The sequence below is a fragment of the Thamnophis elegans genome, chromosome 5 (assembly GCF_009769535.1).
Source record: "Thamnophis elegans isolate rThaEle1 chromosome 5, rThaEle1.pri, whole genome shotgun sequence".
NCBI classification, from domain to species: Eukaryota; Metazoa; Chordata; class Lepidosauria; order Squamata; family Colubridae; genus Thamnophis; species Thamnophis elegans.
Genome location: NC_045545.1, coordinates 75,856,774 through 75,882,059, shown reverse-complemented (window position 1 = coordinate 75,882,059; position 25,286 = coordinate 75,856,774). Strand labels below are relative to the sequence as shown.

General features: G+C 39.0%; 1 protein-coding gene across 1 annotated transcript; it reads left to right on the top strand.

Moving 5' to 3' along the window:
- LOC116509450 (thyrotropin-releasing hormone receptor-like) lies at positions 1–24,495 on the top strand. The gene is made up of 2 exons (XM_032218603.1): positions 1–810; positions 24,127–24,495. The coding sequence occupies exons 1-2, from the start codon at positions 1–3 to the stop codon at positions 24,493–24,495; spliced, it is 1,179 nt and encodes a 392-aa protein (XP_032074494.1).
- Positions 24,496–25,286: the final 791 nt, after the last annotated feature.

The window sequence follows — 25,286 nt, the reverse complement described above, 5'->3', positions numbered from 1 at the left end:
ATGGAGAATCAATCTTGGGACTTCTCTGAAGCCCTCATGGGCAATATCAGCACCAACCAGACTCTTCTGAACAAGATGCCTCAGTTGCCCCTGGAGATGCAGGTGGTCACTATCTTGCTGGTCCTTCTGATCTGTGGGGTAGGCATTGCAGGCAATGTTATGGTCGTCCTGGTGGTTCTTCGCACCAAGCACATGGTGACTCCCACCAACTGCTATCTGGTGAGCTTGGCTATAGCTGACTTGATTGTGCTCCTGGCAGCTGGGCTGCCCAACATCTCTGAGGTGATGGCTTCCTGGGTGTACGGCTATGCTGGTTGCCTCTGCATTACTTACCTGCAGTACTTGGGCATCAACATCTCAGCATGTTCCATCACAGCCTTCACGGTGGAGCGCTACATTGCCATCTGCCATTCCATTAAGGCACAGCTGCTTTGCACCGTAGCCCGGGCCAAACGCATCATCGCTGTCCTATGGCTCTGTACTTCACTCTACTGTCTCATGTGGTTCTTTTTGGTGGACACCTCAAAAGCCATGTTTGCCGATGGCACTCAAGTCAGCTGTGGCTACCGTGTCTCCAGGAACCTCTATATGCCCATCTACTTCTTAGACTTCACCATATTCTATGTCATCCCCCTGGGCTTGGCCACTGTTCTGTACGGTCTCATTGCCCGCATCCTCTTCATGAATCCACTGCCTGCAACACCGCAACATGCAAGCCGGATGAGCAAACGCAGCAGCTCCATCACTACCTCCAGCTCCATGAAGCACTCTTGCCGAGGAAACAAGGGTGCTTTGAGCTCCAGGAAACAGGTTCTTCTTTTTACTTATTTTTAAGTCGGGATGCAAATTAGATGTGTAGATGCATGGGACATTAGGAAGCCTTTGCCCAACTAGTCCGTTTTTGTTTTTTTGTCCTCTTATGAAAACCTCTCTCTAGGATTTCAGGCAGAGCAATCAACACAATTCATATGAATCTTTCATGTGATGATAATGATGATGATGAAGAGCCGAGGTGGCGCAGTGGTTAGAGTGCAGTACTGCAGGCTACTTCAGCTGACTGCTTGCTGCAGTTCAGCAGTTCAAATCTCACCGGCTCAAGGTTGACTCAGGCTTCCATCTTTCTGAGGTGGGTCAAATGAAAACCCAGATTGTTGGGGGCAATAGGCTGATGCCGTAAACCAATTAGAGAGGGCAGTAAAAGCACTGTGAAGCGCTATATAAGTCTAAGTTCTATTGCTATGATTGTAAAGGGAGCCACCACTGCTACTGAGTTATGGACATCTCCATGACATGAATTACTGTCTTATGAACTCTGATGTTGGATAGAAAAGTCTAGTATCACCCACTAACATGACTATTTTTCTCAAAGGTTAACTCAGGTGATTCACCCCAAGTACCATTTGATCATTTGGTGCTGTTTAATACAGGTAGTCCTCGACTTACAACCACAAATGAGCCCAAAATTTCTGTTGCTAAGTGAGACATTTGTTAAGTGAGTTTTGCCCTATTTTACAACCTTTCTTGCCATAGTTGTTAAGTGAATCGCTGCAGTTTTTAAGTTAGTTCCGCAGTTCTTCTGAAACTGGCTTCCCCCTTGACTTTGTTGCCAGAAGGTGGCAAAGGGTGATCACATGACCCCGGGACACTGCTGCAGCTGTCACAAATATGAGTTGGTTGTCAAGTGTCTGAATTTTAATTACATGACCATGGGGGTGCTACAATGAGTATTAGTGTGAAAAATGGTCATGTCATTTATTTCGCTTATGCCATTGTAACGCTGAATGATCACTGAATGAACTGTTGTAAGGTACGGACTACCTGTATTTATTTAAATGCAGCTTCACCTTGATGAAGTATGTTGCTGCTTAGTGAAAAGCAGTAGGAATAGGAGAAGGAAAGCTGCTATGAAATGTGTTGTGCTGTGCCCTAGCTGTGAATATTGACCAATAGCAATATTAAAGGATGTATTAACATACAAATGTATTGATTCACATCCATTTCTTCCGCTATAGAAATGTAGTGCAAACCCCATGTAATCTATAAACCACTCTCCATTTCAGGACCCAACTGGTGTCTAACTGTTTTCTGAACTTGTTCTGAGTATAACATTAAACAAATAGGTATTTGTTTGACACCAAGAATCTACATTTTATCAGAAAAGGTTCTTTGCTTATCTCCTTTGGTCTTCCAATCTTTCTTGAGTTTCTGAGACAAAGAAGATCTTTGCCATCATCTGGATCTTTTAATTGGGGGTCTTCAACAATGAAATTTGGAACTTTTCACTGGCTCTACTATTGAGTTTATCTTTGGTGAAAGATAGGAAATTATGCAGTATTTAATTAAGATATAATTATATAAATATAATTATTTGAGGGTGCTGCTATAGAAATAAGGAGGAAAGAGAAATAATACATATGGGAAAGAAAAAACAAGAACAAATATGGAGTATTTAGAGATCCACGATATTTGAAATGAAGATAAAAACTGTCAGACCGAATGAGCGTTATGCAGCTATTTAACCATTCGATTTAAGTTATATGTTTCATTTCATTCTAGAATCTCTTGGAGATGTCACTTAATTTATGCCATCCTTCTATTCTTTTCAAATATTTTTATATCATACAAGAAAGTCAAGCAGACAAGGATAATTCTTTTCTTTTCCCCAGTTTAATCCTCCCAACATATCTACCCGGTAGGCTAGGCTGAAAGTAAGAACAGATTCAGAGTCTCTTTTCAGTGAAAAGAGATTTGCAAATAGATTTTCCCAGTAAATGTGTAGAACACATTGGACCAGTATTTTCCATAACATATTCAGGAAGCATTACTGTAATATACTATATTATATTTAATAGCTTTTGTACTAAGAAAAAAAAGGAACCATTACAGATAAATGGGATTAACTTATTCATCAAGCTTGTGTATTTAAGAGACGTTTCTGACACCAGAAAGCTAATATCAGTTTGGATTTCCTGGGGATGGTGGAATGGCTAATTGGAAGGAGTGGTTTTAAATTGAGATGGGCATCTGTATGACAGCAGCTTCTCCAGCCTGGACTCTTTTAGATGTGCTTGATTACTACTCCCATCAATCCCAACCATTGGTCATATGGAATGGGGCTGGTGTGAGATATTGTTCAAAGCATCTTGGATGATGTACTTTGCATTAGACGTTTTCGAATGTGAACAAGAACAGATCTTTTATTTTTCTCTCTCTTGGATAACATCTACACATTGAGGAAGAAAAGTAAAGTTCCAAAGGCCTATTAATATCAAAATCTTGGCATCTGGAAGGATGGAGCCAAAGCAAAAGTATTTGAAAATACTCTAGAGGGCAGTCCCTAGGTTGTGCCAAGTTAGTTGTAGGCATGAGTTACTAAGTGTAGAATTGAATTCTAGTTTCAGAATTAAATGAAATGAAATGCTAAATGAAGAACCTTTTTTCCTATTTATTCATTAGCTGTTTTTGTTCTGGATCTTGAGATGCTAAGCTTCTGTTCTGAGCCTTTGGACAATAGAGAATTTCTTCCTTGTCACTAGTTTCAAAGCATTCATCTCTCAGCCATGTTATCATTGAATATTTATTTTTTATTTTATTTATTAAATTTATGTGCTACCCATCTCAATGTCAAATAACTCTGAATATATTACAGCAAATGGTGTATAATGGTTAATATGGCCCCTACAAGAACAATCTATTATTTTATTTTATTGATTTATTTCCAGAGTTTACAAGGCTGCTCAACTCTACCCATATAACTCTTGGTAGCATAAGTTAAAAATAAGCAATTCAAGAAAAATAAAACTCTTAGAACCAAACTGCACCAAAATGCTGGGAGAAAAGCCAGGATGAAAATCAAGAATGACAACTTGCAATCTTCTTCCAAATTATAGGCAGGTGGAAGACGTTTCAAAGAAGGGAAGGAGAGGGAAGTGAATGGGGGGGAGCCTGGGGGAGCCTATAGATTCATGACAAGAGTTACTTATCACTCCCAGCAAATGTAGAGACCAAGGAGAGAGAAGGAGAGTAAAAATCATACGAGAATGAATGTTCAGCCCATGTTAGATATGCAACTCCCTTTTTTGCAACCCTTGGAGCCCACATCTCACCCACCCCACTCCAATGACATTGTCAAAATGTTCAACAAATATCTGAGATATGACTCCTATCTTATTGGAGATAAGCAAATCAAATCAAATAAGATCAAACCTTTATTGTCAATGCACAACATGTATACAATGAAATTGAATGATACAATAATACAATAATACAATATAGCAGAGTTGGAAGGGACCTTGGAGGTCTTCTAGTCCAACCCCCTGCCTAGGCAGGAAAACCTATACTGTTCCAGACAAATGGATATCCAACATCTTCTTAAAGACTTCCAGTGTTGGGGCATTCACAACTTCTGGAGGCAAGCTGTTCCATTGATTAATTGTTCTAACTGTCAGGAAATTTATCCTCGGTTCTAAGTTGCTTCTCTCCTTGATTAGTTTCCACCTATTGCTTCTTGTTCTACCATCAGGTGCCTTGGAGAATAGTTTGACTCCCTCTTCTTTGTGGCAACCCCTGAGATATTGGAACACTGCTATCATGTCTCCCCTAGTCCTTCTTTCTATTAAACTAGACATACCCAGTTCCTGCAACCGTTCTTCATATGTTTTAGTCTCCAGTCCCCTAATCATCTTTGTTGCTCTTCTCTGCACTCTTTCTAGAGTCTCCACATCTTTTCTACATCGTGGTGACCAAAACTGAATGCAGCCTCCCTTGGTGCAGCCCCTCGCCCCCAAAACACAAAATACTGTAGATCTCAATAACTCAATAAATGAAAGAAATAGAATCCCTAAACCCAAATAAGCAATAACTAACCCACATTCATATATAACATTATGTTAGATTACATTGGTATAAACATGTTGCATGTTGTGCTGGCCCTGCAAGTCTGTCATATTAAACCTAATTGTTGTGTTACATTGCATTGAGAAGACTGACAGCCCACGGATATTTTTTCAGCCTATTCATTCGGCTGGCTATGCTTCTATATCTCCTGCCCGATGGTAGGAGAGTAAAGAAGGCCTGACCAGGATGTGAATCATCCCTGAGGATTTTCATCACACTGTTGAGGCAGCGGGTCCTTGCAATTTCATCCAGTAGTGTCAGGGGACAGCCCATAATTTTTTGTGCTATGCTCATCACCCTCTCTAAGGGCATTTCTGTCTGAGGCTGTCAAGTCAGCATATCATACCATAACACAATATGTAAGGACGCTTTCTATCGTAGACCAGTAAAAGGAAGTCATTAATTGTTGTTCCACCTAATTTTTCCGCAAGACCCTAAGGAAATGGAGTCTCTGTTGCACCTTCCTAACCACCTGGATCATGTTATTTTTCCAGGTGAGATGTTGGGTAGGGTGGACTCCCAGAAATTTGAAAGAGGAGACCCTCTCCACACAGACTCCCTAACCCTAATCCCTCTCTTTAAATAGAGGAATAATAAAATAAAATAAAATAAAATGCATTACAGTTACAGTGATGACCAGAGGTGGTATTCAGCCAGTTCTGACAGGTTCTGGAGAACTGGTAGCGGAAATCTTGAGTAGTTCAAAGAACTGGCAAATAGGCTGGTCCTACCCCTACTTCCTCCCAGCTGATCTTCTTTTGTTGCCCTGAACAGAAGAAGGGAGCTGGAAAGCAGGTTAATGGGGTGGGGACGGAATAAGGATTTTGCAGTATCCTTCCCCTGCCATGCCCACAAAGCCACGCCCACCAAGCCACGCCCACAGAACCGGTAGTAAAAAAAAATGAATCCCACTACTGGTTATGACTATAGTTCTATTCAGTTCTCTGCATCTTTCCTGCTATGAAAACATTATAGTAAAAAAAAAAAAACCCTATTCCTAGTTCTAAAAATGTTGCCTGTCCAGATTCCAAAGGAATTCAATACTTCCCTTGATCCAGAACTCTGATGTTCTATTTAATTATTGTACATTAAAGGTTTTGATCCTAACCCTATTTAATAAGGGTCAAAAGTCCATTGCTTGTGGTGTGATATATCTCAGAATCATGTGACTGTAATTAATTTCTGAGATTCTAATTTTTATACACACTTCCTTGGGAACCAGGCTCCTTGAGTTGTTTGGACTAGGAAAATTACAATTAATGATGAATGTTAAGGGTACTCCAGGTTGAGGTCTTCAGATAACCTACTTCTGTCCAATAAACAGAGAAGGAGCCCAGTTCTCAAACCTTCCAAGAGCTGTTACTGTTTGTAGTTTCATCGTCACCTGTAATAATTTAATGGCAAACTGTGCATCATATACAAAAGGGAAAATGCAATGGATAAAAGTTTCCTGATTTTTTTTCTGCAGTAAAAATAATTTACATTAATGTTATTGAAAAAAACATTCCAAAGATAAAATAAAAACAGTGAAATTCCATAAGTTTGCCCATAGGGTGTTTGCATGATCTTATCAGGCAGGTAACAAGGTAGGGAGTTGCCATTGGCCTTGCCTTTCAGCTTTCAGAGAGCCATCCTGTCATTATTGTGAAACCTCCCTGGATTCCCACATATTCCAATTAAATCCAAATGTAGGAGAGAATTCCCCCACTGGGGATTTTGTAGATCATGAAGATGAATAAGCAGAGAGGCTACAGGATGCTGAAGAGATGTAGCAAGAAGAACAGCTAAGTATAAAATGCTCCAGTGTGCTTTACAAACTTGCAGTAAAGCGTGAGCTCAAAATCCACCACATAAACAATTTTTCAATGAAATTATAAGCAGTCTAAGAAGCTCTTTTGTAAAAGAAAATATTCTGGAAATTTTCAGCATGGTATGGAGATGTACAGTAATATAGGGAAGGAACCGACATAGTTATCAGCCTTAGTCATACAGAGCTTTTCCTACTAATGGGACCTGGCAGTATGGGAACATTTTTGACACTTGGCCACAAATGCAACCAATGTTCAGATTTTCCCCTAAAAGTTCATATTATTAAATACTATTCAAGCTAGGATTTGTTATGTAGAGACTACTTGCCAGCCAGCATATTGTTGCCTGCATTCTAGAATGTAGGAGATACAATACATGCTGCAGAACAACTTGCACTTCTGATGCTATAAATACTAATGACCAAGACAAAAATTGATAGAATTGTTTTGAGAATGATGAGACCATAGTTATAGATGGTGCAATTGAATACATGTTCAGCTACTAATGTGGTTAGGGTGTAGCAGGGTAGAGATGTAATTTGTGTGAGGAATGGATCTGTGTATAATAATTAAAAAAATACTCGTATTGTTGCCTTATCTCAGGAAAAGATAGCAAGAATGACTGTAAGAACTACAGAGGGAATTTGTTTAGCATTCTTGAGAACTTATTAGGGAGAATTCGGTCTGAAAAAATGCAAGAGGTGATAATGAGGAAGATTTATGAACTGCAGTGCAGGAGGAAGCATGCCAACCAGGTTTTAATATTCAGCAGGTCACTGAGAAATTGTGAACAGGAATATCTAAGTATATGCTTTTCTTAAGAAAAACTACAGAATTTTGGTAGTCCAAATGCTACTTTCCTCTGTGATCTGTCTATCTCTGTAACTATCATGTCAAACTGCTTCTACTATTTTCCTAATAAATGTAGAATGTATGTTAGCAAGCAAGAACTCTGGTTTTCCTGATTTTTTTTTTCTAATGATGAAGGCATACTATGACTACAAGTGCTGTGTTAGCCAACCTGCATTACAAGCCATCCTGGCATTGCTGATCAGAAGCAGCAAAGGGCAAATCAGTGGTCATTGTTTAGTGTCATGCCAAGCTGGCACCCCATAATGGGAAATTAGGTGTGTGTTTACAACAAATCACACTACTGACTTTCTTGTTTCTGTACCCCCCAATCCTTCCTTTGTGTGCCACCCCAGATTTCTGGCTTTTCTCCTATCATTCCTCCCTTTCTTCCCCATTTGCACCTTATGCAGAATGCTTTCCTATTAGGACTGTGTTTCTTTTTCTATCGCTTATACAAACCCAAAGCAATGAAGGAAATGATATCCCAGTCACATACGGTATCAGTGGTGGGTTTCAATTTTTTTTAGAATCTCTTCTGTAGGTGTGGCCTGCTTTGTGGGAGTGGCTTATCAGCCATGTGACCGAGTGGGAGTGGCTTACCAGCCATGTGACTGGGTGGGCATGTCCAACTTGTAAAATGTGGTGAAACTGACTTAACAACGCTCTTGCTTAGCAACCAAAATGTTGGCTCAGAAACTCTGGCATTTGAAGCACGCAAGTCTTAAAGCTGTCAAGTTACAAGACCCTTGCACCCCTAACCCTTTAGAAAAAAAATCCCAGGGCTGTTCAAACTTGACAGCTTTAAGGCTTGTGGACTTCAATTCCCAGAATTCCTCCTCTCGCTCTTCATTTTGATGATGTGCGGATGGGCGGGGGGAGGGAGCTGGAACTGGTTCTAAACGGCACTGTAGATTTGTGGAACTTCTTCTATAGAAGAGGTTAGAACTGGCAGGAACCCACCCCTTGTACGATATGTATTCCTCCCACCTTTCCTGCAAAGATTTGCACAAACAGACTGCCTTATAAACACCTAGCTTTGCTTAGAGAGTAAATTGATTTTCTCCATGTTCAAGATTAAAGAGGAAAACTGCTTTCCCTACAAAACAAGAAAAAAAAGAAGTGGTGTTACTCTGTGATTGCCAACTATTATAGCCAGATAGGGAGAATGCCACCTCTTATAAAATAGCTCTTACTTACATGAAGTTTATTAATTCCTGTAATTCAGAATGATTGTAAAGATTTATATGTATCTGCAATGAAGCATAATCAAGGAAATGTAGAATGCAATTACCAGTTGTATTCTTCAAACGTCTTTCTGATTATGAATGCATTGTACAGTAGATATATTCCTTGTGGGAGGTCCAATCTTTCTCAAAAGAAATAGTTTTATTATTATGTTTCCTGATCAACCAAAAAGAAAACAATTAGGATTTAGAAAGTTTAAAATAAAAACACTAAATTCACTGTTTTTAAATTCACAGTTTTATATGCCATTTTTCTACAATGAGTCAAAAGGATCTATAAACAAAAATATAATTGATAGTGGCCCTCTCTCTATATGATTCTTTCAGTCAAGAGTTAATGAAGCTGTACTGATGGTCCTGTCTTAAAAGGTATGCAATTACATTGGGCATTAAGTATGACACCTACAGGTAGTAATTATATCAATGTAATCACCATACCCATAGGCGCCTCTGAGATGTGAAACCTCTAGGATTAGGTTTCTGGATTTCAGAGAAACAATGTTACATAAACTTGTGATTGGCAAATGTTGATATCTAATTTGTGGAAATGGATTAGGGTTAATTGAAAAGGTTTAATCTATCTAACTACAGTATCTCTTAATCAAACCAATGTGCATTACTCCTGTGAGTAAGGCAGAAAGGAGGCAAGAGTCAAAAATATGTCAATGTATATTTGTGTGTGTGTGTGTAATTATATATGCAACATACACACATCAGATCAGTAAAATTTTATATGGTTAAAATTACCATAATAATTCAACTGTAGTCATCTCCAAACTCAATCAGAAGGGAAAAAAGATATATAAAAACAACATATGCAAGACCAAAATAATCTAGCCCTTTTTTTAATTAAGTAAAAGCATATCTTACAAAATATTTGCCTCTTGCAATCGTTGTTGATATGTTTCTGGCAGCACAAGCAAGAGAGGGAAGGCAAAAGACACAACAGTACAAGAATTAAAACATACATTACAACATTCTTTTGTGAACTATATCGCACATGCCAAATGTAGACATTATTACATCGTCATCATCATCATCATTATCATTATATTTCTATATAGAAGGAATGTGATTCTGTTATAATTGTAGTATGTAGAAATATACCGTATATACTCGAGTATAGGCCGACCCGAATATAAGCCGAGGAACCTAATTTTACCACAAAAACTGGAAAAGTTATTGACTCGAGTATAAGCCTAGGGTGGGAAATGCAGCAGCTACCGGTAAATTTCAAAAATAAAAATAGATACCAATAATGTTTTTGAATATTTATTTCAAAGAAAAACAGTAAACTAGCGGTGTATTCAATGAAATACTTCACTCACCTCATGATGCTGATGTCCCGCTGTGATGATGATGTCCCGTGCAGCCGCGGGAGCGATGTCCCGCCTCCTATGACACACGGCACAGTGATTCCTATCATTGGATCACTGTACCAGAGGAGGTGGGACATCGCTATGTGGCTGCTTGCCATAACAAGGAGGAGGTGGGACATCGTTGCAGAGCGGCAGGAGGGGGAGGAAGGGGAATTGTAAGACAGCCCTGCATTACATTAGAACGTGAGGAGGGGGGATGGTGCGGTGCGCGCTGCGCGGCAAACTGACACAGAGGGAGGGGAAACTCACAGGGGCACTGGGCCATTCACAAGTGTCACCCAGCGGCATGGCCCCGCCCCTTTTTCTCCTCCATTTCGGGCAAATTTTTCACTGACTCGAGTATAAGCCGAGGCGGCTTTTTTCAGCCCAAAAAGTGGGCTGAAAAACTAGGCTTATACTCGAGTATATACAGTACTAAGAAAAATTGGTAGAGACTCATTTTATTCATGGAAAACAGATCCTATTTTTATTTAGTAGAACTAAAATGAAATCCATGGCATTTTTATCCAGTAGAGGGAGGCTTCCCACTTTTTTGTAATATCTTGATTATGGATCTTAATTTTCCACTCTCAAACCTCACCCTTGCATTATGTTCTTTTAATTTATTTTTTATTGTTTTTATGTTTGATGATGTATGCCACCTAAAGTCACTTGTTGGGATGAGTGGCTATAGAAATCAAATCAAATCAAATCAAATATCAAATCAAATCAAATGTTCTTTTGGGGCAAAAACAAAGGGAAAGGTTCCAGTCATTTTAGTACTGTTAACTATGTTTTACTAGTAGATTTCTTCTACTAGTAAAAGCATCATTTTAGAAAGGTCTATTGTGTACTTTTCTTTGAACTGTACAAGGAAAATTACAGCTTCATACAAAAACAAAAAATCCCAAATCCAATAAACTAACTTCCTGTGTGCAATATAGTAATCTTTGAAGTACCCATGTAGGATTTTTTCTTTGAAATCAAGGAGTCAGTGGGCTAAAATATTTATTAACTATGTGAACTATCACTATTTTTTATTTATATGTTTTAGCCCAACAGTTAAAAATATATAAAATATTTGCATTAAATATTTCACATTGTTTTTTTTTCTATGTAGGATCTTCCATTTTTAAGATGGTAATATAATTAAGCTTTTAAAATTATTAGTATAAGGGTGGGAAATTGACATATAGAAATTGCTTAGACAACTTCCAGCTCAATTCACCCTTCGGAGCCCAATCTTCAGATGTGGAGACCAGTATTGGGTTCCGGCAGCCGCTACTTCCGTTTTGCTCAGGGACGTGCCGCGCGCATGCACAATACAACAAAAATTGCTCTGCGCCTGCGCAGAAGCCAAAACAAGAGAGGCACCACCAGGACAACCAGTTCAGAGGCATGGCAGGCCTGGGTTGCTGCCGATTCCAGCGACCCAGGCTGCCAAGCTACTACCAGTTCAGCCGAACTGGTCTGAACCAGTAGGAACCCACCACTGTTGGAGACTCAGTCTCCCTCCATTTCTCAAACCAGTTGTCCAATCTCTTCCCTTTAATCCTCTACTCTCTTTAATCCACATTATAAAGCAAGACAATGGCTTCTAACTCCAACAATGAGAGATCTCCTTGTATTTCCAGGATATACCAGAATGACTATAATGTTCATGAGGGTTAGTGAAGGGAAACATATTCTCGTTTTTCCTAAAGCCAGGCAAAGACTGCTTGGAATACTGTGCAAACAGGCTTTAGTGAATATTTCCTTCTATTTTAGAAACTGATCTCTTATTCCTGCTTCTGGATGCTGCTTTGAGCTCACTCTGAGGGGAAAGTCTGAAGGTGGGAATGATGAGATGGAAGAAAACAATCTCTCTCTCATTAAAGGACAGAGATTATTTAACAATACATCATCCAAAAGACACACCAAAGAGGGCAGAAGATTGTTCAGCTCAGTAACTGGTACTGATGAAAGAATGAAGCCGTTCTTAGCAATGACTGATGACAGCGTAATAAGGCTATATCAGAAATGAATATAAAGTACCTGTGCTAGTGATTCCAAGCCTTACATATAATGCATGAAGATTCACATGTTGTTTCTAATACTGCCAAGGTCCATCCATTGTTCTGATATTCATGTTCAATAGACCTTCCAATGTTTCATTTTCATGTTTAAATAGACATCTCACTCTATTGGTGGTGGAGGTAGGGGAATTAGTATAGAATATGTTTAACAGGAGTGAGAAATTTCTTGCCCAGAATATCCTTATTCTTACCCCAGAATAAGTTGTGAATGCTCCAATTCTGGAAGCTTTTAAGAAGATGTTGGATAACCATTTGTCTGAAGTGGTACAGGGTTTCCTGCCTAAGCAGAGGTTGGACTAGAAGACCTTCAAGATCCTTTCCAACTCTGTTATTCCATTCCATTCCATTCTATTCTATATTCCATTCCATTCTATTCTCTTCTCTTCTCTTTTCTATTCTATCCTTGCTGAAGAACAAATTACCAAAAACAGGTGGTACTCTTGTTATTTCAAGCAAAGATCTATCCTTCCTTTTACTGAAGAAGAATATGACCAAATGGCTTGAGAAGCTTCTCAGTCTGCTGGTCAGGAGGTATAGAGCTAGTACTTGACTTACAATCATTTGATTAGTGACCGTTCAAAGTTACAACACCACTGAAAAAAAGTGATTCATGACTGTTTTCCTCATGACCATTTCAGCATCCCCATAGTCACCGGATCAAAATTCAGATGTTTGGCAGTGCAGTGTCCGGAGGTCACGTGATCACCTTTTGCAAACTTCTGACAAGCAAAGTCAAATGTGGAAGGCAGATTCACTTAATAACCGTGTTACTAACTGAACAACTGCAGTGATTCAGCTGTGATTCACAGACTTCACAACTGTGGCAAGAAAGGTTGTAAAATGAGGCACAATTCACTTAACCATTATCTCACTTAGCAACAGAAATGTTGGGCTCACTTGTGGTCATAGGTCTGTAGATGAATATCTATCCTCTCCTTGAACAATTCTTGATCTTTAGACCAACGTTTCTCAAACCAATGCTGGCCGGGGAATTTTGGAAGCTGAACTCCACATATCTTATACTTGCTGTCTGCTTTGAACTATACTTGGAATAAACTGTTATACAAAGGGAGATGGTTCTAACAGGTGATTGTCCTCTACTAAGCCTTAAAATATAGATCTGTCATTTTGCAGCAATTTAAAAAGACGGCTGCAATTTTCAAAGGAGAATCCAAGAAAGTTCATGGCAGACATTGCTGTCATTTCATGTAAGATTAAGTGCTTGAAACATTCTTTGAATCTTCTTTTGAAAATTGCCAATTTAGTTTAAAAGTTCTGTCTCCCCTTTTTCTGATCCCCTTTATTGAGTTATCAATGTCATCTTGTTACTTAGATATTCTTTCATCTATGAAGTTTAGGACATTTTTTAAAAGACAGGCAAATAAACAAGCAAGATAATGACCACTGTGGTTTGATCAAATCTTCTCCCATTGTTAAAAGAGGAAGAGCTTTGTCTGCAACATGACTCTTGATGATCTTCTGCCAACACCCCTAGTTGAGATAGTACTGGACAAAGAAGTGTATACTTCAGCTATTGGCAACCTGCTACCCTCCAGATGTATTTGGCTGCAATTCCCAGACCTCCCAACCAGCAAGCTAAACAACAAAACTGAATTTCGGAGAATAATTGTTTCCATATACTGTATCTGGCAGACACTAGTTGGTGTATCCCATGGGAAATTCTCCCGCTTTGAAACTGCTTTCATTTTTATTAGAAAGTATTGTGTACCTTCCTCTCAAAAGCTGAACTGGTTTTATTCTGTTTTACTTCTGAATATACTGAAAGTTGGGAGAATTACTTCAAACAGCTCACTCTAAAAGTATGGTGTGATGCTTCTTCTTCTTGCAGTTTTCATTTGATGGTTGTGTCATTTCCCTAACCCCATTCAACTTCTTAGCATTGTCAAAGAAATGAGAAGCAATGTTGTCAGTTAGCGATAAGCAACAAAATGAAACTCACTCCTGCAATCAATTCAATAAGGAAAGAGGACTCAATATACTACTAAAATTCTTGTTTCTTAACCTTTACCTGGCCAAAAAGGGGTATCATAGGGCAGCCATTTTTGAACCAATGTACCTCAAATCAGCTAACATACAGAAAGTGTCCAAAATCTAGCACTCATGATGTCCATGGAATTAAAATTTGGAAAATGTTATAAAACATATTATGATATAAAATTATCATAAAACAGTTTATAACATGTGTCTATGGAGATTCTCATCACCCAGGTCATGATGGTCTCAAAGGTGCTTTTTCAAGAGGCAACTGGATTTTATTGTTTTTCTATAAAGGTTTTTTGCTTCTCATCCAAGAAACTTTGCAGCTCTGGATGATAAAGCTGAAGAAGCTTCTTGGATGAGAAGCAAAACATCTTCAAAGAAAAACTAGAAAGTCCAGTTGCCTGGACTTGAAAAAGCACCTATGAGACAGGTTATAACGTAACAACAAATGCCACAAAATGTTCCCTATGCTGATATTTGACTGTGCTATTTAATTCAACATAAGCTTTTTTTTCAAGGCAGATAAATCTCTGAAAGTATTCCAACAATACATCCAGTGAATGTTCTGACCAGTGGTGGGTTCTGGATTCCATTCCAACTGGTACAGTTGGAACAGCACGGAGTCATCCACATACACGCACAGGGCGCATGCATGCATTGTAGCATCAAATGACACTTTCGCAAGCCTCCATGATGCTCCAGCTGCTCAGTAGAGCGTCGTGCAGGTGCTATACGTGCCATGCACATGCGCGGAAGCGCCAACAGCTTTAAAACACAGTAAGGAGTGCGGGCGGGCAGGTAGGCCGTCCGGAGCAGCGTACCGGAATGGTACCCAGTGTTCTGGGCAGGCTCCGGTATGCCCGTACTGGGGGGGTACCGCCTGCAACCCACCACTGGTTCTGACCTAGGCTTCCCAAGAGCATGAAGCAAACTCCTGGTCCCGACAAAAAATCCTTTTATTAATTTACTGTGGATTTTGCTCATTCGCATCCAGCAAAGTCTTTCAAGGGATAATTTACAGTTACACACCTTATCTGGCTTGGAGAGCTGACAGGCCAATCTCTGCAAAACTTGGCAAGGCGTCTCGGAGAGTCACAACCCAATTAAGCAAACTAATTGTCTCCTGCAAACTTCACTCCCCTTTCACTCCTCTTTAATTTCCTCTGGGAGGGGCCATTCATTATCCACCTATGGTCTTACTCCCAAGTCAACCCCTGTTCTTTAGCTTTTCCCTTCGTTTGGCAACTCTGCGCATGTGCATACTGGCTCCAGCTGTTCATCTGCCTCACTGATGTCTGACTTGAAGGTAGCTGATTACTGGCATAAGGCTCTGGCCCTTTCTCTGCCTATGACACAGAACCTTCATAAGAGCCTTCTCCAAACTACAGGACTGGCCCATGTTCCTCCCCAACCTCCCCAACAGTGAAGACAATATATTAGAAATTCAGTCATTGTTGAAAGCATTGAGAAAACTGGTTAGGAAATATGTCTGAAAGGATGACCCAATATGTCATGGGTTGTCTAATACTTTCCAATTGCTCTAAAAGAAAATTACTCAATATCTGGAGGAGGATGAGATTTTCAAGAAGCTATTTCAGAACATCACCACTGGAATACTTTCAATCTTTACAAACAAATAAAGTGTTTTAAAATAGATTCCTGGTTGATGATTACAACAGAATAACCAAATTTTCTTTGTCCATGCAGGACAGACTGTTATACTTTCTCATCTTGTATGGCTGAAGGCTAAACTACATCTGATATTATTTATGATTTTTAGAAAATACACTTGATATGCTTTTGTTTGGGGGGGTTGGTTGTGGTGAGGATAACAGAGGTGTAAAAAAGATAGGATATCAGACAGAATCTTGTCCCTCTATATTTATATGTGCTGAATTTCAAAAGAGCAGGGTTTGTGAGCTGACATAGAAGGTAGTTCAGATCCAACAGCTCGACTTTCTGAAATAAAAAAGTTGGGAAAATAGAATTACTTGTGTAACGTAAGAAGAAAGCCATGGAAATAGAGTTCTTTGTTTTCAGGAATGCAATCAAGCAAATTTTTAAATGATATCTCCCTTACAAAAATTATAAAAAACTATTGTCCCTTCACCTAACTTAGCATTGCCTTCCTCTGCTACATGCCCCATAAGTTGGAATTCCAGGATTTTCAACTAATAACCTCAGCCAAGGTCATTTGGAGGGCCATTCTAAATGAAATGTGGGGACCTTTTCTGGAAATGAAAAGATGGGAGCATCCAATATATCCTCAGCAATACAGGTTTTCATGACATTTATTTCCTACTATGATGGTTGGAAATGGAAAGAACAGAGGCGTCAATTTTTACTGATGGCAAATGCAATTTTTTAATACTCCCTTCAATTGTCTCATAAAAAGATTTTTTTATTATTATTATAGTATTGTAAGGACGTTTATGTACTTCTAAAATTATTTCTTTATGGATTTTACAAAAATTTTCATCTAGATATTGTCATGGAGGAAACTAGGGAGGCAGGAAGACATATACCTAGAACAGAGAAGTCCATTTGTGTGCAGAAGATGCCAAAAAAGCCAACACAGTTCTAGGCTGCATAAATAAAGGGATAGAATCAAGATCACATGAAGTGTTAATACCACTTTATAATGCCTTGGAAAGGCCACACTTGGAATACTGCATTCAATGTTGGTTGCCATGATGTAAAAAAGATGTGGATACTCCAGAAAGAGTGCAGAGAAGAGCAACAAAGATGATTAGGGGACGGGAGGCTAAAACATATGAAGAACAGTTGTAGGAACTGGGTATGTCTAGTTTAATGAAAAGAAGGTCTAGGGGAGGCATGATAGCAGTGTTCCAATATCTCAGGGATTGCCATAAAGAAGAGGGAGTCAAACTATTCTCCAAGGTACCTGAGGGTAGAACAAGAAGAAGATGTTGGATAACCATTTGTCTAAAGTGGTGTAGGGTTTCCTGCCTAGGCAGGGGGTTGGACTAGAAGGCCTCCAAGGTCCCTTCCAACTCTGTTATTCTATTCTATTATATTTTGTAATCAATTTGCAAAATTGTTGACTATCAGTCTACTCTGCACTTCATATTTGGCTTCCCACAAAAGCAGCCTAGTGAGTGATTGATTGTAGTATCTTGTTGAAAATTTTGACAGCAATTATTACTGAAATAAATGTACCTTTTAATGGTTACCTTCAAACCTTTTCAGACTTGAGTTCAGACCTCCTTTGATAACATAAATTTCTACGGCAACTATTTTAAATATATAGTGCAATATTTGAAAATACGCATACCAAAATTTTGTTAGTACTCTGAGAAAAATGGAACATTATGTAAAATATTAGTCAGAGTAGCTATACCATGGATCCCTCCACCTTTAAAAATATGAATTTCATGGTACTAAAATTTCCTTGTTGCTGTCATCGCCACAAAATGTAGTAGATGAATGGGTGATGGTACCCCACTGTATACTATGTGTTTAATTCAAAACGATACGCTCAGTTTGTTCAAAAAATACTGGCAGTGCACCAGATAGACAAATTAAGTGCAAAATCTCTTTCTCTCTCTCTCTCTCTCTCTCTCTCTCTGTGTGTGTGTGTGACAGAAAGAGAGAGAAAATACATTTGGCAGAAAAAATAACTTTGGGAGTTAAAAGGAAAACGTGTTAAGCATTAAATTTGATTAAACACAGTGAAAACATTTCCAACAGAATACACAAAGAACAATCAAGATGCTGATCTTAGTTTAAGTTCAGATTCTCTTCTTAAGCAATTTAAGGTAGGTGGAAGGAGTTAAATAGTACTGATCCCTACACCTATGAAAATTCAGGACATTCAAATACTTTTCTTGCTAGTTCAATGCAGAGACTGGGCCATTTCATTTCTGTTATGGAGATTTTCATTTTCACTGTGAATTCTAAAAAAGTCATTGCTAAAATAAAGTAAGCCAGAATCTTGGAATATGCATGTCAAAACTCCGGCATTGAGGAATTAATACTACACAGACCAAAATTCTCTATTTGAATCATGGCTTCATAAAGGCAGTCCATAGTCTTAGGCCAGTCGGGTCTCATTATTTGGAATGCCCTAGACACCTTTAGATTTAATTTAATGAGATTGTGGAAATAAAAAGGAGACTTGATTAAGACTTGCTTTTATCTGCCAAAATGGTTCTTGCTTTTATCTGCCAAAATGTATGAAGCAGAAATATCGTAGTTTATATAATATACTAACTAGGATTCTTTCCAGCTGAAGGGTAGGCATGCATTTTATGCATCCATCTATCTATCTATCTATCTATCTATCTATCTATCTATCTATCTATCTATCTATCTATCATCTATCTATCTCTATATCTATCTATCTATCTATCTATCTATCTATCTATCTATCTATCTATCTATCTATCTATCTAATCTCTATATCTCTATATATGTATATGTATATTTATATGTATCTCTCTCTCTCTCTCTCTCTCTCTCTCTCTTTCTCTCTCTCTCTCTGTATGTGTATGTATGTATATATATGTGTGTGTGTATATATGTATTTGTGTGTGTGTGTGTGTGTTTGTGTGTTTGAGTGTCTGTGTATATTCCAGAATAATTCTGGAATGCCTTGAGCAATTTCAACCAAACTTGGTACACACATGACTTACTGTCTGGGAAAAAAATACTGTGGGGGTAAGCCACCCCTAACACCCCTTGGAGTGTATGTTCTGTTAAGATACAGCCTGTTGTGTGGTAATGCAGTACTGGCTGCTTCTGTACAGCGCAGTGAAGTTGCCATGGTAACGGCTTCACAGTACTCCATAAGAGGTCTCCCTCTGGTAAGGGGGAAAATCTAACATTAGAAATTATGTTTGATCCAGACATTTTCTCCCTATAAATAAATACCCGGGCAGCGCTGTGTTATCAGCTAGTTTATTATTAATGCTTCTGAGTGGCTTCAGTGAAATGAGCGGATTACAACATAACATGCAATATGTTTAAAGTTTCCCAATAGTTGAAAACGTATCAAAATTATTAGACATACGTATCTGTCATAATGTATTAACATAGAATTAACATCATTATAGTGTCAGTTTTACATTCTGTCTGAGGATTGCAAGATTGATGCCTAATTATATAATATTATCACTAGAGAGGGTCAGACTAAACCTCTGACCTCTTTTTATCCTATTGAGAGGCTGGAAACCTGGAAAATAGCAAAAAGTGGGATAAAGTTGCTAAGGAGTAGAATAACAGCATGGAAGGCTTAGGGCACCTGTGTGGTTTTTTAAACCCCCCCCCCCCCCATCAACCCAAGACAAAAAAGTTTCAAAAATAATTGGCCCTGCTGATTCCAGTGGACTGGTTGCCCATTCTTGCACTCAGCTGTATGACTGAAGCACCACTAGCCATTTGTAAATGTCAAATATGTGACACAAGCAGGGCTGGGTGAGGTATGGTTCAAACGAAACCTTAGACAACTCAACTCGCTTAGACTTCATTTGAAATCAATTTGATATTTTAAAGTTTCCATGAACAAGGAATCAAGAGTACTGGATGGTAAGACCTGTAGAATCTGGAACTGAGCCAACTCTGGATTAGAATGGGTTGCTTGGAAGAGTTGCATAAAACAATCATATTGGCCTTCTCTCTAGTCAACTGAAAGATGGAGTTGGCAGGCACTTTTAGTTCATTGAAAGGTCTGGTGGACAATAAATCACAGTGAAAGTCTACTTTGAAGTCTGTGTAGTGATGATAAAACACTAATTCCTCATTATTAGGATGGCCAATTAAAACCATGAAATACAGTTTGGTTTATAGCAAACTCAATTTGATAAAGAAAAACTATAGAATTTCTTAGAATCATTTTGAAACTATAAAACTAAGAAGTAGAAGCAATATGAAATTCTAGTATCAGGATTTAAATACAGCTAATCTCTGTGATTGTGTTATTAGTACTGTTTAAATATACATATAATGTGATATTCAGAAAGAAGCAAATCTGATTTGATCTGATTTTACTTTAAACAATGGTTTTACTTAACTTTCACTAGCTGTAGTATATCTCAATGAAAATATATCAGTTTATATTTTATTCTATTGTTGTATTGGTTTCATGCTCGCTGGAGGAGAGGCAGCAGGGGTGGGTTTCAACCGGTTCGCGGCGGTCCCCGCGAACCGGTTGGTCGACGAACCCGGAAGTAAGTAACTTCCGGGAACGGCGAAGGGCCTACCCGCCCGCCCGTGTTCCTTACCCGGTTTTGACTAGTTCTGCACTTCCACGCATGTGCAGGCCGCATACAGCGCCTGCGCAATCCTCCAGGAGCAGCTGGAGCATCGCACAGACGCTAGTACGCATGCGTGCGCTGCACGCGTGCACGAGGACGCCACCGGCCCCGTTCCAACCGAACCGGTTGGAACGGGGCGAGAAACCCACCCCTGAGAGGCAGCTACCTCCTGCCTTAAAAGAGGAGGTAGTATGTCCTTTCTTCACGAACACTTTTGAACACTTTTCAATAGCTATTGGCCAGTCTCCAGTTTTCTGTTTCTGGGAAAGATTGTTGAGAAGTCCACAATACATAAGAAGCCTGAAGGATTATTTCGACCCATTTCAGTTAGGTTTCAGATATAGTGCTGAGGAAGCTTTAGTTGTGCTGTGCTTGGTTGTAGATGACTTTGGTCAGAGTTGGGACAGAAGTGGTAATCCATCCTTGTGGTCCTTGATCTCTCAGTGCCTTTTGATATCATTGCCCAAGGTATCCTTCTGAGCCAGCTCTATGGGATGGAGTTTAGGGGCACTGTTCTATGGTGGTTCCCTTCCTTAACTCTGTAGCTCATTCCAGTCAAGGTTGGGTGGGAGACAATAAGTCATTCCCTCAGACACTCCTTTGTGGGTTGCTTTAGGGTCCTATTCTCTCTCTCTCCTCCTTTTCAGCATATACATGAAACCACTGAGTGAGGATATCTGCCAGTTTGGTGTTTAGTATCATCAGTAAGCTAATGATATCCAAGTGTATATTTTATTCTGGGCCAGACAAGAGAGCTTGTTGAAATTCAGTCTCAATGCCTGGGAACTATGCAAGTTTGGATGGGAATAATCATCTCTTACTCAATCCTACCAAACCAAATGGCTATGGATGTTTGGGCTATCTAGATTCAGGGAGGTTCCATCTCTGAATTTGCACTTCTCCTTTTAAAAGTGTTATGCAATCTGGGGTTTTTCTAGGGCTCACAACTCTTATTTAAGAGTTGAGTCTCTTGAGAGTGGGTGGCATACAAACTCAATAAATGATGATAAATGATGAATGCTCAGTTGTGATCAGTAAGGCCTTTTCACAGCTTCTTCTGATGTACCAATTGTGCCTTTTCCCTGACTAGGAGAAAATAACTGTGGTTTTGTGTTCACCACCTTCCACCTCATATGAAGTAGTTATTGGTAGGATTCAAATAATTTAATAACCAGTTTGTCCAGAGTCAGGTTAGCTGTCGTCAGAGGTGTGGCCTATCCCTATCCTCCAGCTCCACCACACCTGCAGGATGAGCCTCCTGTGACGGCCAATCTGATCCTGGGCAAACCGGTTTTTAAATAACATACAGACACACACACATGCTATCAATGTGGATCCTGGGGACTGCGCTGTGCTGCAATGGAGAAATGGAAAATGGAGCAGCCAGTACAAGGGAAAGAGGAGAAGCAAGGAGGAGAAAGAAGGAAAATGACCTTCTTCTTCCCTTGCGCTGGCTGCTCTGTTGCCCGTTTCTCCGTTACAGCAAAGCATAGAGACCAGGAGCCACTTTGATAGAGTGTGTGTGTGTGTGTGTGTGTGTGTAATTTAACAACCATTTCAGCCAAACTGGTGTGAACCTACTGAATCCCACTACTGGAAGTAGAGATGGAGATTGCACACAAGTATGTTTTAGAGTAGATAAAGAAGCATTTTATCTACTCTAAAACATATTTGTGTGCAATCTTCATCACTGCTTCATATGATGTGGAAGTGGTGAACACAAGACCACAGAAATAATGTCCAATATAACATCTTTTTTATCATTAAGCAGGTTCAGAAAACACTTATTCTCTTTGCAATGACTCCTGGCCAATCACATGATTATGATTGGTCAGGAGTCATATATGCCTCCATTTGTAACCAAATTGATATCAAAGTGGATGTGTTGTGAATCATGATTCATGTTCTACTTGCTTATTTATTTTATACTTATATTACATCATCACACAAAAATACATTAATGGGTGGAATTAATGTTACTAGCCACATTTGGTCTTTGCCCTCCTGCAGATGCCTATGAGAGGTTGACGTTATTCATCAGACAATGTTGATGAGTCTCACTACCTTCTCCATTGATCACTGCCTTCTTTTCTTGTTTCTGATGTTATTCAGCAATGTTTTTAAGCACATTTGTTTGTGACACTGATAACCTGTTCCTGTTTGAATTCCCATCCAAAGGCCGCTATTGATGTTTGTCAAAAATTGAAGTGACAGAGCCACATACAAGCTTGGAGTAATCTCTGTAGAAATTACTCCAATTTTCCTTAAGATCTTCCAAAAAGTACCAAAAGATGTTGGGAAGACACAATTCCTTGAGTTTTATCCCTGATTTTACTGCCCTCCCAATTTACTCAACAACTTATTTTTTTTTTTTTTTTCTGTTGATGCAGCTATCCTGCCTATAACACAAAGAAACCTCTGATTGAGAAACCCAAGCCTTTTCCCTTTTATCGTAGAGAGAAATGACTAATTATTAATTAAAATAAAACAAAAGCAGCAGTTTTCTCAAAAAAGCATCTAACATCACTCAACTAGTGATCCATTAATGGGTTTTCTAGTACACATATTAAGATATTGAAATATCTAAGTATTTCTTTTCAGTGGCTGACAATGTGGGAAAAAACCACTAAGAATAATTTCTCTCAGAGCCCACAGAGTTGCAAATTCCATTCTGAAATTTTAATGGTAGCAATTATACACTGGCTGCAATGAATATCTTTAGTTGAAATGTAATTAGCCATCTGCTAAACATAATGCAGATTCATAATTCCTGTGAATCAATCTTTCTTGCAGTAATGCACTCTACAATTTTTAAGAATTTTGTTGTGAGGCTCTAGGTGTCTTTCCAATACTTTCTTGTACTTAGAGACTGGAATAAGATATATCAGGTCTTGTAACTCAGCCACCTCAATTTTGGACAAATTAGTCTTTATTAATAGCTTCCTAGCTTTCCTGACCTTGCAGCATAATTACATATTAGAATAGTATAGTTTCAAATATAAAATCAGTTCAATATTTAACCACGCTGATCCTCAAGGAGACCTCACCAGAACTGAAGCAAGAGATCTTTGATGGAGATGTCAAGAGCAAACTAAGCACAAATCCCATGTTGCTTGGAATAGTTTGACTGGAAAACCATTCTCCAATGCCAGTTTTTGCTAACATTTAATGACCGTCTCATAGATGAACTTCCCCTATTGCCAGTCGCAGTGCACTGATCTTCAAATTATTGGAGGATATTTTTAGTGCCCATCTATGCAAGAACATGTATGGCTTAGTTCAACAGGTGAAACAGAAAGCTTCACACCTACTTCTGTACATGCTGTTTTTATTAGGTCTGGTGGGTAAATCTAATGTTACTGCTTCTAAAGAACAGTTATGATAGTTTGGAAGAAAATAATGTTCTCTCCTTTTTATATGATAGAGCTCTGATCTCCAAAATGGCAGGCAAATGTTTATTCAGTCACAATTTTTAGTCTTCTTTAAAAATTGTAGCTACTTTGTTAATGTTATATTTGTGTGTGCATTTTTGTGTATTTCCCCCCCACTATAATTAGAATCCTGAAAATGCTAATGAAGATGTAAAATCGCTTTCTTTGTCTCTTTATAACTCAAAGGTGACCAAGATGCTGGCTGTGGTGGTGATTCTCTTTGCCCTTCTGTGGATGCCTTACCGTACCTTAGTGGTAGTCAACTCTTTCATGGACCCTCCCTACCTGAACAGGTGGTTTCTCCTCTTCTGTAGACTCTGCATTTACCTGAACAGTGCTATCAATCCAGTCATTTATAACTTGATGTCCCAAAAATTTAGAGCTGCCTTCAGAAAGCTATGCAAATGCGAGCAGAAGAGAACTGAAATTGCCACACAGTTTAACACCCCTGTCTTCTACAGCACAATGAAAGACTATTCTCATGACAGTATGGACCACAATGTAACAGAACAAGAAGATCTCAATGGCTGCCCTCCAATAGCCAGGAAACAGTAACCTTTCCAAGTAAACATGGCCCATAATCACTTCTTTCGTTGCAGAAACTGCCAATGTGGATCGTTTTAGTAATATCTGATCAGCATGCTAAAGATCTATTATTCTTTTTTTTCTGCATTTGGATGTAATGTTTTTATTGCTGTATTTTAATGCTAACCTGAGCTCAACTGTGTCAAGTATTAGTTGTGGCTAAAATTTGTTGTGGTACAATGAAATCTCTCACTTGGTGTCAATAGCCTTTTCTGAAATTCAGAATAGTCATGCTTGCAATCCACTGGCTACACTCTGTTCATTGTATTCCCACCAACGCAAACTTACCATTGTCCATGCTTTTTTGAAGAAGAGGATCTGGAATGAGAAGCTCATTGATTTGAAACTTTTCTCCTGGATCAGGAAGAGAAGCATTTATGGGATGAAAGGCTATACAGAAGAAACCTCTCTACCTTTCTTTGGGGCCTTAGGGAAATAATTGGACTAGATTGGACCTATGGGCTTCAAATGTCCCATGTCTGTTCTAAAACCTGGTTGAAGTAGGGAAATATCTCACTGATGAAAGTGATAGATATTCTTGCAGAAGAAATGGAGACAAAGAAAATTTCTATGAGTAAGTCTAACTTTTCTGAAATGACTCTAAGTTTCATGCACTAGTTTAAACGTTAAATTATGTATCTTGCTGGCTCAAGTGAAAGTTGGCATATAGAGTCTTTCTAGGACTTTCCATGGTATCTGTTGGCTACTACGGATGCTTTTACAGGACATGCTGTAAAGATAGGGGACAGGCTTCCTTGCTG